General features: G+C 38.9%; 2 protein-coding genes and 2 long non-coding RNA genes across 6 annotated transcripts in view; 2 read left to right on the top strand and 2 right to left on the bottom strand.

Moving 5' to 3' along the window:
* Positions 1–144: 144 nt before the first annotated feature.
* On the bottom strand, positions 145–2802 carry c5ar1 (complement C5a receptor 1). The gene is made up of 2 exons (XM_019270646.2): positions 2427–2802; positions 145–2185 (listed from the first exon to the last, which is right to left on the bottom strand). Exon 2 carries the CDS (start codon positions 2171–2173, stop codon positions 1133–1135), a length of 1041 nt encoding a protein of 346 aa, XP_019126191.2. The 5' UTR covers positions 2174–2185; positions 2427–2802; the 3' UTR covers positions 145–1132.
* Positions 2803–4107: 1305 nt separating this feature from the next.
* Positions 4108–16295, bottom strand: part of lbhl (LBH regulator of WNT signaling pathway, like) — an 18738-nt gene continuing 6550 nt past the window's right edge. Inside the window, exons 1-4 of one of the 3 annotated variants that reach the window (XM_027280653.1) lie at positions 9193–10975; positions 5327–5447; positions 4848–5200; positions 4108–4395 (exon numbers count right to left, since the gene is read on the bottom strand). In XM_027280653.1, the coding sequence (XP_027136454.1) occupies positions 4325–4395; positions 4848–5200; positions 5327–5391 (489 nt within the window). In that variant the 5' untranslated portion in view covers positions 5392–5447; positions 9193–10975 and the 3' untranslated portion in view covers positions 4108–4324. Of the gene's footprint in view, positions 4396–4847; positions 5201–5326; positions 5448–9192; positions 10976–16295 lie in introns of those variants that run through there. The other 2 variants (XM_027280654.1, XM_027280652.1) reach the window with 2 other exon arrangements.
* Positions 11009–12071, top strand: LOC109139940 (uncharacterized). The gene is made up of 3 exons (XR_002042357.2): positions 11009–11239; positions 11364–11426; positions 11520–12071. It is a non-coding gene; the product is annotated as an uncharacterized LOC109139940 (long non-coding RNA).
* LOC113746115 (uncharacterized) lies at positions 13118–15470 on the top strand. Its single transcript, XR_003462608.1, has 3 exons — positions 13118–14399; positions 14597–14655; positions 14932–15470. It is a non-coding gene; the product is annotated as an uncharacterized LOC113746115 (long non-coding RNA).

Here is a 16295-nt window from a genome sequence, read left to right as displayed (position 1 = left end):
GCACATATAGTATGTGTAAGTGCACAGATTCATTGAAACACCAGGACACAGACTGTCTTGTAAACATGTATGTTTTGTATATACCATCGCGTGGCCTTGTTTGGAATGAATGTAGTCTGTAAATAAAGGCAGTTTTACTCTTCATTTTGGTGCCTTAACACATTTTTATTGTTTTGCTTATTATTTGCTTAAATGATACAAAAAGATCAGCAAAAAAACATAAATTAACATACATTACACATACATCAAATTATTAAGAATTTACATTTCTTTTGCAGACTTACGTAGAGTGGTGCCATTGTGTGAATTACATTAAAATGACAAACATAACTAAAGCTTGTATTCATATCAGTCTCTTCTCTAATCGTATCTATTGTCTTTAGGGTCTGTTACATGAAAACAATGGGCCACACCATCTATGGGCACTTTGAGCATCAGAGATTTACAGTGTAGCTCCCCCATGTGGTCTGTGCATAGTACTGTGACACAAGAGGATGTCTTTCTATTATCGCAATGATAAATTAATTAATCAATGAGGTAATTAAACATCTGTGTTACAAGTCAGAATTATATTTACTTATAATTTAAAATGGCAGTAATTTAATCTCCGTGTGTAATATCTGTCAACGAACTTGAATTGCAACATCACAAGAGAAAATTACAAAGAAGAGAGTATTTTCCTGTACAAAACAAAAATAAATTCCTCATGTAGGATCAAAAAACAGAAGTGCCAAGTGTTGTCAAGCAATGACAGGAAATACTGCAGAATGGCCAATAGTTCCTGGTTTGCAGTCAGTCAGTCCTGATAATATATTTATAGAAACTCAACTGCCTCAGCAAAAATCCTTCCAAAAAAGGTCATAAAGACAGGAAAAGATGACAGCGGAAGAGCTGGTGTGTTCACACTTTCACATATTGAAGTTCTAGTTCTTCAGGCTAATTTATTTGACTAGCACTTGTCAAATGGCTGATTATAAATACCGATATTTTATGGTGAACCCCAGTGGTTATGATGCTCCAGTTCAGTGCTGCGATTGAGTTCTACTTGAACTAAATATGAGGTAAACATCAGGCATAAGAAATATAGGCATATAAGAATAGCACTATACAGTATATCAAAGTCAATACACCTTCAGATTTTTGTTGTCTCATTGCTCGTGCTCTTGGTGTCATTATTAGTGACACTCACTCTGGCCGCAGTATCTTCGTTGATGAAGTGAAGCATGTTGCGCAGGGAGCGGTTCATGCTGTCCTTGAAGCCTCGGCCCAGACACACATAGAGCAGCGGGTTAAGGCAACTGTTGAAATATGCCAGGCAGAGAGCAAAACCTTGTGCATTGTAAATGTTGGGGCTGTGGGGAGAGGTTCGAGGGGTAATCAAGTCAAGGAAGTCCAAAATGTGTAATGGAAGCCAGCACAGGAAGAAGCTCACCACCACAGCGATGATGATCTTCAGTGTTCGCTTGGAACGGGTCCTACCACGTGTGATTCCACTCTCTGCTTTCCTGTACACCACCCAGTGACAGACTACAATCACCAGAAAAGGGAGGAGGAATCCCACCATGAAGCGGTAGGAGAGGATGAGCCATTTACTGATACCATGGTACACTGTCCCACACTCTCGCTTCTCTTCACCTGCTTCTACTTCCTTGGTGTAGATAAACTGAGGGATGCTGCCTATCAAGGCCAGGCACCAGACTGCAACACACATGCAGGCAGCCTGTTTAGGCCGCCTGTTGTTCTGGCACCAGACGGGTCTGCTGACCAGCATCCAGCGATCCACACTGATCAAAACAAGCTGCAGGACACTGCAGTACATCACCAGGTAGAACAGGCCTTTGATCAGTGTGCAGGCCAATGGGCCAAAGTGCCAGTGGTCATCATGGGCTAGAGGGACTATGAGCAGAGGGATGGAGAGGCAGCAAAGGAAATCAGCCAGTGCGAGATTGAGGAACCAGAGGGAAGTGACAGAGCGCTGCATGCAGAATCCCGTCACCCACACCACCACAGCATTTCCAGGGACACCCAGCAGGAACACAAGGCCGTACAAGACCATAGACACTATCTGGATCGGTGTAATCTCAGGGGTAAAACTCTCAGGAAACACAGGGAATGGGTAATTATCATCAGTGAAGTTATTTTGAAAAATGTCTTCAGGGTCGTATTGGTCCATGGTTGTTTAAAGCTGTAGATGGACAGATTATAGTAGTATATTATAATAAAAGCATTATACTCATGTTTCATGTAAAATATGAACATTCACAATTGTTATGTTATGTGTGATACAAAGATACAAAGTTTCCACACAGTCCTAACATATTGTACAATATTATATTGGTTGAATTATCACATAAATGTGTAAAATCTAATTACAAAACAGTCACATCTAAAGCTTAAAATCAGATTTTGCTGATGTTTAAACTTACTGTTTCGGTGTTTGATGTTCCACTCACACAGCTAGCAGGAAGATATGAAGCTGTTCTGCTTTTATGCCTGTTTTAAACTCCCCCTCCCTTCGCACACAATTTCACAATCTCTTGTCATTAAAAAAAGCAAAGCATGTGTTTTAAGACCTGTAGTCTTTTTCGGAAGAAAACAAATAACTCACTTACACTATATTGTTGTTGTTGCTTTAGAGGTAAAGCCCTTTTTTTGTATTTTTAGACAAAGGCCCTCCCCTAAATGTATATGATATATTTTCAGTTTAATGAAAAATAAGGAATGTGGTAAATTCCATTTTCCACTTCTGCAGCTGTGACAATTTCATGAATTCTAAACACGAAAGTTCTTTTATCTTATTTATTTTATCTTATTTATTTGTACTTTGTCTTTTCTTGAACATGCTGTTATAAGAGCCTGGTCTTTTGTTCACTTCCACGTAAAACATCAGCACAAACACTGGGCTTTTATATTGTGAGGTTAAACATCTTTGCAAGTACTGCAACTTCAAATGTTTCACGTTAGTAAAAAATACTGGATGTCACAACTCCACCCAGTTATTAGCCACGTTTTTTGGAAAGTGTGCAGTTTCCTAACCTTGCTTGCATTTTGTGTTGTGGTTCTGGGTTTCAGTCTGTCTCTGGTCATTTCATTAGAGGTGTGTGAAATCTTGGCAAATGTCAAGTTCAAAGAATGATTTTTGAGTTTGTAGATGGGTATCAATAAATAACCATCTACAAACTATAACTTCTAGCAAGTGGATATAGTGTATATAGTGTGTGTAAATAGAAACCCTCTGCACCCAAAAATTATTTCCTGTAGTAGGACAAAATACTTTATTGTAAATTCATAGTAATCATTTTACAGTAATGCAACAACTTTCCCATATATACAAGTTATTCACAAATTAGCCTACACACAAATTAGACTAATATAAAACAACTACAGTTCTCAGTGGTGCCTACAACTGAAAAGCAACTAGAGCTGCCCTCCTGTTTTTGGTGCAACGTGACCAACAAGTTAAATGTCCTATCCTGTCCACACACAAAAAAAGCCTCTGACCAGTCATATTATTTAGTACCATGTAGAAATGTGCTAATGCATCACATCAGTCAGCATTAGTCACTCACATTAGTCACCATAAGACATCTGATTCATAATAAGATTGCACCATGGAGAAGTTTTGATCAAATCCCATAATCACTATGTGTGGTTGATTAAGAAAACAATCGCATCTTACAATGCTACATAACTTCATGACTCAGCGAATCAATCCAGAGAGCAGCCAACAAATTTTACAGCGCTTTGAAGAATCCTGTTCATACTGAAGGTATAACCAGGTAAACGTCCTGAAAAGCTAATTATGGGGTCAAAATGAAGATATATAAGATGTTTAATGAGATACAGGCAACAAACCACAAACTAAAATTGCTGCCCTGGCAGGATGTTCGTATTTATTCCTATGACATCACTGAGCCGTTAAAAATTAGGAAATAACAGGGGAAATGAAACTCACAACATCAGCAATTTTTACCTAAAAGTTAAAAAAAAACATCAAAGACACAAAGTTGCTCAAATCTCTTTCACCAACGTCAGCAAGCTGAGTTTTGTATCCTTGCTCATTTTCCCATAAGCGCAGGCATGTCTATATATGGCTTGCATCGATATACAGTAAGTATGAATGCCACCATTGGTCTCAAGATGTTTATGTGCATTTACAACATATTATGTATGATACTTGTGTTTTCTCTTCATTAACATTGGGTTACAGTTCACACTTTTTCATCAGTTATTTTCAAACTCCGGGTTGCCGTGTTTTATCATAGTTGTTGCCAGGGTGTTTCCTCACACGGTCATCAGAGGTTCTCAGTTCTCAGAGGTTAAGTCAGTTGAGGGCTGGAGCACTGCTCGGTGGAAGCGTTGGGGTGTCGTCTCTAAATGCATCCGACTGAAGGTCTGCATGGAAAGAATGCAATCTCTTAATGTTCATCAAAGTTTTATTCATGAAATATAAGCTCCCATAGAGATCAACAGTCCCTCCAGTCAGGTTTTTGAGCTCATTTAAATGAAATAAATATGCATTGGCAAAGAAATGCTTGTAGAGTCTTAAAGAAGAGGGGTTGTTGGTTCAATGCAGCATCACAATACAACCCTTTACCCTTTGAACGTTGGTACCTTGTGTGTTTATTCTTCATGAGAATAAACAAGATCTTAAGTCTCGAAAGTGGTGGCAAAGTGACTGACTATGCTACTTGTGATAATGTGATAATCCACTGTATTACACATTACTTTCCAAAGAAAATATATTTTCAAATGGAACCCAAAACCAAATAAACATGCAGAAAACCAGAAATAAGTGTTGGTTACAGCAAATCATAAGCATAGATTATAATAACATGCCAACTCACCAATGAGTGTCAATCCTGGCTGTTGGTTCAGTATAACTGACGTCTCCTCCTCCTCCTCCTCCTCCTCCTCTTCTTCTCCCCAGTCTGCGATGTTGGCTGGTGGGATGCACTGCTCCAAGAACAGGTCCTCCTCATCCTCCTCCATATCCATGTTCTCTGGAGGCCAGCGCAGCTCCCCACTCTCCACCTCGCTCAACTCTGTGGGTTCCACAACAATGGAGGGTAGACGCTCCTTCTCATGGTCATGGTCCAGGCTGTTTAAGGTGGCCTCTGGGCCCAGGACAACCTCAACAGGGTCAGGGAAGATCTGGAGGAACAAAGGGTGAAGAGCTGAGTGAGAACTGCACAGAAAGGTGAAACTGTAGATACATTCAGTTAACAGCAAAGTGCTTCAGTGTTGGTATAATTCATAAATATATATAGTTTTAATGAAGTATATTATCTAGTATTCATCAAACTCATATTGACTCATCATACATATCTCATGTGAACAAGACTGGCCACAGTATGATGATGTTACATACCTGGAATGGGAGTCTTCCATCTTTCCTTTGCATGTCTTCAAAATTTGGATCTTGGCCGCTCATCTCTTCCATCTCTCTGCAGAGGAAACAAAGCCATCATGAGAAACATACATTGTTCTCAGTGTTCTCAGCCTGTAGGAAAACCCTTAATCCTCCATTTGATATTTAGAAATCATTTTGATACTGCACGGTACTGCACCACCCCAAAAATCTCCATAGAGCAAGTTTTGCACAACTCTGGTAAGACTTTAAAATCCTTCTTAAAATCCGTTTAAGACCAGTTTAGATCCCCACAGAATCTCCTTTGATATCTGTGTAGAAACTCTGCAGAAAGCTGTAGAAATCCTATTCAGAAATTGAAATACCTTTTAGTGCAACAGCAGGACACCAAATAAATGTATTTTGAATACACTGCATTTAGCAAATAGTTTGTTTCTGATTAATTAATTATTTGTTTTCGAAGTGAAGGCACTCCTAGTTTTAGATAATATCATATGCCTCTGAAAACGATCATTCAAACATCTTCTACACCAAATAATAGTACTTGCACATTTGATGTTGGATGAATGGCCTTTGCCACATAGGACAATACAACAGACACCAGAAATCTGCAGTGATTGACAGCTAACTTCAGCATACTGACTGCTTACATAGCCTTATTACTCTCACCCTGACACCAACTTATTTTCAAGCTTCCCACAGCTCTGATGTCCACATTTGGTAGTATTGGATCAAATTGCCCCAGTGTCATAGCTGAATCACACTAGTGATTTCTGTCCTGCATCTGATTTGCCAAAGCTGCTCTGACTTATGTGAATTATGTGACTATGTGTGAGTGTGCGATTCTCCAAACACACACTGAAACACACAGATTAGTGCAGAACTCAAATAAGGTTTGATACCAAAATGTCCTCTGGCACACACTTTCTGACAGAACAAATGCGCTGTTTTGGCTCAGTCCTTGCTTACAAAGGACCCTATGTCATCCCATAGCCACTATTTGCGCTATCTGGGGTGAAAAACAGCAAAGTTACTTATGTTTTCCTTTAGCCAAGCCCTGACCATGTGACTGTTGGGTCTACAGTATCTGTAAAGCAGTCGCTGTGTTCACATCCAACGTTAGTCTGTTTATGTTTTCCAGAAAAGCTGACAAGGGATTAAGGAGGACTGAGGATCTGTCCGAATCCTCTTTTTATCCTTCTCTCCTGCTCCGTCTCTCTTTTTATCTCTGTGTGTTAGTATCACACTCCACTCTCTCCATGAGTACCAAGCATGGCTTGTGTTGTTAGTCAGTGATCTGGTGTAATGACACAATCTGTTAAATCTCGCTTACTCTAATCTCCAGTCCTTCTGTTTTCACATCCTGTGTCAGGTACTTTTTGACATTGACAACAGTATCAGTCACAACTATAAATAAAAGTGTGGCCTCCAGATACATTTCAGCAGCCTGGCAACCACTTTGGTCAACCAAAAAGACAGAAATATCTTAGCAACTATTAGATGGAAAGCCATGAAACGTTCCGTTTCTGATCTGTTAATTTTACATTTAGTGCCATCAGGTCAACATTGTGACTATATCCCAGATACCTGCCAAACTAATCACACTACAACACAAATAGCATGTTACCATAGTAACACACTAAACTAAATGACAAACATGGTGAACTGTACTTATGCTAAGCATCAGCATAATAGCATTGTCACTGTGTTAGCATACTGACATACACAAAGCAGATAGTTGGGCTATAGTCTCTTAGTCTTGTTCTAAGATGTTGAACTCTTTTTTAGTTATAGAGATAGCCACTTCGAGAACTTTTTAGGTCAAGTGGTACAGGTAGGCAGAATGTTGAAGGTGATGGAGCAGGCCCACACTGACTGTAAACTGTACAGTTGCAATCATGATCTAAAAGTGTGGCTATGTGGGTGGCTAGTGAGTACTATGAGTTCTATTACACACAGGAAGTATTATCTGTTATTTCAAAGGAAATTCACAAATTGCATAAGTTGGTGTCTCTCAATCTTTCTTTCCCTCCCCATCATCTCGCCCTCTCTCTTTAACTGATTTGTCTTTCTGACTACCTTAATGTGACAGATTTCAGGCTTAGTGTTCCTATCACCATGCTTCAAAGTTCAATAAGATGACAAATGAAGAAACAGTTTGCACAGCCATCAAATCGAGGACGCCTTGTTCTCGTCTAAATAGGATCAGCTTTGCGAGGATGCTGTCATTTTTGACCCACTTGTGAATGTGTGCAGCCCTACAATTCAATTTCTGATATTATGCCGCTGACAACTGTGTCACACTAAGCTGTTTGTGTGCCACCTGGGGTGGAAACTTTCAGCAGCTATTACGACGAAGAAGCTTATCTGCCATTTAATCCCTCTCTCTACACTCTCTCTACCAACACCTGCATGTTTCGGCCCAGTCAACAGGCAATCTGTCTCAGTCTTTGTTTGTGCAGTGTACTGTACTTTGCATGGCACAGGTTCAAACATACAGTATAACGCTATTCAAAAAGCCCTTCATACATAACGTGCATTTTACTGATAAGTTAATCATTAAAAAAAGGCAACAACCTATATGTTGAATCATGTTGATATATATATATTGTGTAATCGGGAAGAGGAAACTAATGGAAAACTAAACATGTGTCTTTTCTCATTTTCCTAATCAGTGTTGCATTTTAGTAGTTTCTTACCCATTCAGGCACAAATTACATAAATTAGTGAGATGGATGGGCCACAAATTGTCATGGCTAATGGCTGAGCAAGGTTCCTTGAAAGGTTTCTTGTGATATACCTTTTTTATGCAATGGCTATGGGGATTTCCCCAGAGCTGAAAGAACCCTCAGGCTGATTACATCATTTATAGGGCCCATCACTGGGTTCATTACTCCACAAATGTGCACCAAACAGTTCAATGATGACTCAAAAACAGTAACTGGCCAAACCCACATCTTGTAGATTCTTCTTACTTACCCTCTTCGTCCAACCCTTACACAGAAAAATGACTTACACACACACTGTTGCTTTATCTTGCCATGCTTTCCTGTTACTGAAATGTCTTGTGCTTTGTTGCATCAGTTTTGTGGTCAAGTCTTAGACAAAAATGCTTTCACCCACATGAACACATCTATTTCAGTCCATACATCCAGTCTCATTACCATGAATTGCTCACATGGGGATTTGACAGTCTAAACCTTTTGTAGGGTATTCCAGTAATCATTCATTATCTTGTTAGTGCTAGGGATGGCAAACCTGATGTAAATTAGTCTTGATTTATTCTTTTTCCCCTTACTAAGAGATATATAATATATGTAATGTCAGAATCAGAATCAGAAGTACTTTATTATTAATTGTTTTTGTTATCGCAGCTCCCAAACGGTAAGTGATAGCAAGAAAACAGTAGTAAGAAAACAAAACTTTAACAATATACCCTATAGAATATCCTATTTATTGTCTATAATATAGTAATATAACCCAAAGTGTTTTAAAAGCTAGAACTGAACTTTCTATATCAATTTTATGTCAAAAAGCTGACATGGATGAGAAGCCCACAGGAGAAATTCACAACTGAGCAAATCTCAGGTACCCAACAGGTACAGAAACTCGTGGTGAAATTGATTTGTCAGCTATATTTTTCATTTTGATGGACACTTTCATGTGCATTGACTGAATGAATATTTATAGGGGAATTTCACACTTAACTATGTACATCAAGTGTGAACTTTAGCATCCTGTTGAGTTCACAAATTCACCCACAATTATTTCCATATGTGAAATAAGCACACGCACTAACACAGACGTCAGCAGCCTCTTACCCCTCATTTGCTGTCAGATAGATATCTCCATCTTGGCACAGCTCCACAGTGGTGAAGCCCTGCTCCTCTGCAGTGGATACAGGTGACACAAGAGGGGGTGCAGCAGGACATGAGCAGCTCCCACAGCATTCCCCCTCTGCACAGCCCTCAGTGAGGCTTTTGGCCTCCAGGGCGAAGCCTGAATGTGAGGGGTCCCAAACCCTCAGATACCCCACGAGTTTTCTTTGTCAGGTAGGACAGCACCTGCCTCACTTGTCCAGATCAGTGCTGAGTCTGTGTGCCAGCACAATGCCTGCATATGCTCCTTTGTCTCCTGTATCCAACTTCCTTCCTCATGTCTCTTTCAATATACCTCCCTGTCCCACCCCACCCCACTGCCCGGCTTTGGAGAGGAGCAGGATTAACGTCTCTTTCGATTACAGAGGCTAGATGGGTGACGTCAGCCAGGCTTGACAGTCCCCTGTGATGAGTTGGCACACTGGGTCGCTGGTGCATCTGTAAAGACACATGTAAAGGGCACACAGATAGCACATGGCCCTGCTGTTGATGAAAGCTAAATTGACTCAGGGGCGACATAACTACTCACAAAATGGACAACGAGAAGCTTTGCACGTTTTGATATGAGCTCCTTTCTATCTTCCCTATCCCGTCTGTTTGTGGAACACGTCTTATGTCTCTCTGCCTGTGTTCCCAACTGTGTGCCATTGCTCCATCAGTGGATTTAGATTTGAACGATTCAATGGAATTAGCCCAGGGATCAAGGGCTCAGGGTTGGGGAGGGGACAGTTATATATATATAACAGGCTCCAACTATTGCTCAATAGACAGAGAGCTGCTAACAGCCATGTGTAATCCCTTCTGTTGGCTAAGTCAGTAGGCTATATATAGAACAAGGTAGTGAAGGAGATAGTGCAAGGACATTCTGCTTCTGCAGAACTTCTGTTAACTCTGACATTTTGAACATTTTGAACATTACCTATGAGAATTTTCTGAGAGCGCCTTCCAAATAATTTCTGACTTTTACAGTTCAGAGCCTGTTCTCCTTGATCTGAACACTCATAACATAATTTTTGATGTAAATATTATATTATATTCACACATATTAAAGCAAATTTGTAATAATTCCTGAATTTCTGCCTAATTATATACAGTTCATTGTGTGAATGTTAGAAACAGAATATACTATACTACTTTGAGCGGCTTTGACAAGGGCCAAATTGTAGACAGATAGCACATAAAGGTTCCAGCTTTATTAAAGGGTAGCACTCTGCAAACCAGAAAAACCACACACGCCTTTGACTTCACTAGTGTGCTGTGTGGCTGCCAAAACTATGCAGGAACCACTCTTTTATAGGACAGCAGCAGGTAAGGAGCTCTCACTAATTTTAAATTTGTTAAATTAGTAGAAAGTTTCTTAAAAGTAATTCATAGTGTGTATATAAACTTTGACCTCTGACAGATTCAGGGTGAAGAACGTAAGCAGTCACAGGTTGTTTAAACCTTCTGAGTCACTTAAAAATGACTTCATACAGAATGATTGTCAGACTATACCAATGTATGTAATGTAAGCACGAATTAATAAAAGTATTTGCATGTATGCTTTCAGCCCGAATTCAGTTTTTTATGTATGTTGAACAAGAATGGGTTGCATCACAGAAAATACTATATTGTAAAAAAAAAAAAAATCTGGACATTACATACAATTTTTCTAATCTTTTCCATAGAACTTCATTACGTCGTCATTTGGTATTTTGTCATGAGGTGCTTCTGTTGTGATGGGTAAATCTCTTTTTTATTCTCGCTCTGGTAAATCTGTTTTTTATTATGAATATATGGACAGAATACTGATTTGCAATTTTAAAACATAGCAACAAGCTTTTGGGTGTATCCCAACTCCCACTACATTTCATTCCCGTTGTAGTTAATAGTATTCCATCTTAATACTTCACAAATAAACAATAAAACTGTTTTAAAAAAGTGGTTTACTGTGACTCTGTTCCAGATCCACAGCAGCCAAAGAGGGGTGATCCTGACCCTCTAAAACCAAGTAGGCCACTGTGATGATTATTATCACATTAACATTATTCCAGATGAACCAAAACAAGTATTGATCCTGAATTTCACAACTAACTATGCCACTGTTGTTATTACTGTTTTGACTACTGTTTTAGGTGGTCCTGATCCGAAAGAACCAAAAAAAGCAAAGAATATTGTTCCTGACATCCCACCACCAAGTAAACAACTTTTCATCTGAGGAGAATTATTTGCATATTACTGCACAGATTTCAAAAAACAAATTCTATTGTGTTTTGTTGTCATCACTACAGGAAGAGTAGTTGCCTTCACAGCCAAGCTGAACACCGCTCACAGCACCCCCTACCACTCTGGTGTCCTGAAGCTTGTGGATGTGGTGGTGAATGAGGGAGACGCCTACAGTCCTGACACAGGCATCTTCACCTGCCCTTTGGGGGGATTTTATCACTTCACTGTGCACATGTCTGTGAATGGACGGGCTCAGTGTGCCATATTTAAGAACGGAGAGAGTTTGGCTTCAGTGTATCACACAAGTCTTCCTGACAAATGTAGCCAAGTGGCCAGTGTCAGCAGCGTAGTGCAGCTGTCTGAAGGAGACACAGTGTGGGTTAATTTATGGGGTCACGGCCGGCATGAGATCATCGCAACAGAAGATAATGACACTGTATTTGTTGGGTTTTATTTAGGGTAATGGTGTCAGTGTCAAAATATACTAATCACGATGAGTGAGAAACAGGGCCGGTTTTTTGCTATGGGCAATGTGGGTGACCGCCCAAGGCGCAATCTATCTGAGGGCGCACGAGCGCCCTGAAAAAAAAAAACTCTCTTTTCTATACCGCTCATTTCCACGTCAAGTTAGTGGAGTGGGCGCCTTCATTGTCACGGCAACTTACTGCTGAGAGTCATACAGGTTGTGTGTGTGTCAGAAGAGGCAAGGTGGAGGGGGGCGAGGGATAGACTGACCCCAGGCGGCAGGCCACACAACACAAACTGCTTCAAATAAATTGTATTTCATTCATAGAATTAACATAGACCCATATACCTACATGTAATTCATTTTGTTATGTGAAAAATGAAAAAAAAAAAAATCTGTTCAGTCATCTACGTGACCTCACGTGACTCGCCCGACTTGATTGACGGGCGAACCAACGGTGTTGACAAAGGTATATTGGTTAATGATGTCGAGTCTTCATCATGGACCAAAGTAAAAAACCAAAGAAGCATCAGGTGCCCAGTTTCTGTGAGTGACGTCAGTGACAGCAGCTATAGGCTGTTTATGAGCCTCTTGTTAATATGTTGCTATTAGCCACAGAAGATGACTGTATTTGGTCGTATTTAGTTTTGCTGAACAACTATTAGAATTGACATCATGTCATGCAACTAATTTCACCCATAGACAACCTAGTCTGGTTTGTGTTTGCAACACAACAAGTGCAAATTCACACAGACTTTCATTACTGTACACTTATGCTAACTTAATATATATAATATACATTGACATGATATTTTGTAGGCTACATGTGATATAGCTTTTTAAATAATTTGTAGTATGTTATGCTTAGTTTATAGGATGTTAACAAATGTTATTAAAATGTCCATCATGGTCATTTTAATTGGGTAACTGATGCATGTGTGATGTGAGTGTGATCTAAATTGTATCTTAATTTCAGGGGCACTTCTGAAATATTCTGGAGCGAGTGTTTATATACTGTATTTCATTTGTTTATCTTGTGTTTTGTGTGTTCTTGTTGTTCTCTGACTCTGTCTGATGTCTGGATAGTGGATTCATGGACTAAATATTAATATCTATCTATCTAATAATCTACCTGTGTGTGTGTGTTCTACTTTGTTTAGTTCACGTACCCAGCTTCTAAATCTGAGTCTGACTCGCAATTCAAAATAGTGACACGAAGAAGTTTAATTTGATTTGTGTCCAATGATTAGAGAGAGAGAAAGAGAGAGAGGGAAACACCACCACCGCACTCACCCACCACCGGTTGCCGGTTTCCCTGCAGTGTGGTGATGACTGCCCTTTAGTATATTATCAGGAGATCGCCACCTTTAAGGCCTGGTGTGACAGCCATTTTATTTTATTTTACATTGATAAAACAAAGAAATGATACGTGACTACCCATAACATGAGTGCCCATTTAAATAATCTGTTTGATATGCCAGCTAGAGACTTTATTTCCTCCACAGACTCCCGGGAAATTGAGATCATGTTAAAATTCTACAAATCTATAAATAGAGCTGTCTAATTCATACACACTGGACCTTTAACACTATCTATGAAACTATGGTTGTCACAAAAACCAACAAGAGTTTGCACAAGATGCAAAAACAATCGCTTTAAACTTTCTTTCTTTCCAATGTCTATTATCAACTGAACAAACAACCAAGTTCAGTCCTGCTTTTCAACTCCACTTGCCAAGAACATTTCGAAACATTTGTTTTTCTAAAATGAAGGCGGGATAACATGTAAAAGCAAGAGGCAGAAACATTACAGCTGGCTACAACCAGTTTTTAAAGGCGTGGTTGTATTAATTACTCACTTCAGCTCAAGCATTTCCCTTTTCTTGGTTTACTCATGAATTCTCTCTTATCTCCCTGTATCATTACAGATGGTTATTATCCATCTAAATAAATGTGATACAAAATAAAAAGCATATCAAAAATAGATATTGATGATTGTGATGGTGGTTAATGCAACCTATGAAAGAGAAATGTTGACAAAATTGAAAATGTCAACGATATGATTGATATTCATGATGAGAAGTTCAGTGTTCGTGCATCATGATTAATAATCAACAATATCAACACAGAAAATGCCAAGACAGATGGATAATTCAGCTTTAATCTGATGACTGTTCACTATTAACCGTCTGGATTACCTATAAATACTGCATAAAAAAACTGAATCACTCATCGCTATCGTATCAACAGTATCATATGTATCTTCTGTTGCCATTTTCCCTGCACAGTCACTTTAAGATGTGTGTAACATCCTGACGTTGTTGTAGCATGTCTGTGACACTTATCTACCATCTAGCATAGCTAGTTTTAAGTATCAGGTGACACTGCAAACCAGAAAAACAACCTCACTTGTATCAACCTGTTTTTTTATCTGACAGTAAAACAAAAAATCACAACACTCTTCTGCAAGGCAGCAACAGGTACGGACCTCTTGTCATGTTTGGTTATACAATAAACTCTTATCAAAAAGATCCTGAAATATAAATATGTTTGATCACATCAAAACCAGGATAATGAGAGGATAATTTCCTTTTAATGTTTAAAAAATTTAAAAAATTTAAAAAATTTCGTTTAAATTTTGCATTATATATATATCCATCTGACTATTTTCTTATAGAAGCTTGTCCAGCCATCCTCAGTCTTCAGTCATGGCATATGACAGCTCTTCCACACATGGTAAATGCTTACTATGCTTACATAAGTGAATAAATATATCCAATACATACGTCATACTAGACGGCAATCGTAAGGTAAAAATGTCTGCATTCATATACACATTTTGCTTTGTAAGGGTAACGTACGGGGAGTTGATGCAGAGCCTCTGTAACCTCCTTCAGTCACTAGATGTTTTTTTCCTTTAGCACTTAGAACGAAAATTATAGCAGAACAAATTCATGCTATTTAATGTCTCAACATGATTGTAATCACCAACACTGTCTTTGTCCACTTTAGGCAGACCTGTAGCCTTCACAGCAAAGCTGAATGTCGATGACAGCTACCCAAAACACTCTGGTGTCCTGAAGTTTGCCACTGTGCTGGCCAATGAGGGAGGAGGTTACAGTGCTGACACAGGCATCTTCACTTGCCCTTTGGATGGCCTCTATCACTTCATGGTGCATGTGACGGTGTATGGACGCGGACAATGTGCTATATTTAAGAACGGAGAGGTGGTAGTGTCACTGTATCACACCAATCTGCCAGATAAACTCAGTTATAACAGTAGCCAAGTAGCCAGTATTAGCAGTGTGATCAAACTTTCAAAGAACGATGAGGTCTGGATTAATTTATGGGGTCGGGGTCGAAATGACATCTTTGCAACTGAGGATAATGATACTATCTTTACTGGGTTTTATTTAAGGTAAAGCTGTCATTATCATATGTTATGTTCATTTTCATCTTAATATGTTTTAATGATCTTCTCAAATTTCAAGTGCTGCTTGTCTGAAATTAAATGAAATATCGTGCATGGATTAATATAGTGGTACACTTGACTTGTCTCTCTTTTAGCACTATGCTGATGCCACACCATATTAACCCAGAAACATTGTAACATGTACTTATTGGTTTAGTTACTTTAAACTAAATTCAAAAGTAAAACAAAAAAGTAGCCTCAGAGCAAAACTTTGTCTTTTAACCTGCTATTATCCCAAAAATAGCAAATTGTTTAAAAGTTATTCATATTTTTTGATGTTGTCAAATGTGTGTTTGTTTTACTACTGTCAGCTGTGAAATGGAATATATTCGTGACATATTTTCACTAAACTGTGTTTTTGTCTCTACTGAAGAAAAATAAGCACCACCAATCTGACATCACTTGTAAATGCATGTTCATAAAGTTTGATAAATTTTTCTTCTTCTGGCTTTTCTCTTCCACTACAGGCAGTAGATTGCAGAGTATTTGAAGAATCTGGACTGATGACAAGGCTCTTTTTTGGCTCATTTTCTGTTATTTTGAGTATTTATTAATTTTATCTCAATGAGTTATTTTCATTTACCATTATTTTATTAACTTGATGACCTTCCTGCACTCTACCTTTTTCGTACCTCCTGGGCTTCCGAAGAGCCTCCCCTCTGACCTCACAGTGCTGTTTGCTGAGACTGAGTGTGTTTCACATGATTGCATTTTGGCTACAGTCCAGTGAGAGTTTGACTGATAACAGCTTATGAAATCAGTTACTGCACATTATAGGAAACTGGCCATGAGCTTTATTTTCTTGTTTTGCACCGACCTATTTTAAAAATCTTGTGTTCATTTCATTAAAACCAGAAGATTGTACTTGTTTCTAAATATTTTTTTTTGTTTGCTTGAAATCATT

Source organism: Larimichthys crocea, chromosome VII, assembly GCF_000972845.2.
Source record: "Larimichthys crocea isolate SSNF chromosome VII, L_crocea_2.0, whole genome shotgun sequence".
Classification (NCBI taxonomy): domain Eukaryota; kingdom Metazoa; phylum Chordata; class Actinopteri; family Sciaenidae; genus Larimichthys; species Larimichthys crocea.
This window is presented reverse-complemented; position numbering and strand designations above follow the sequence as displayed.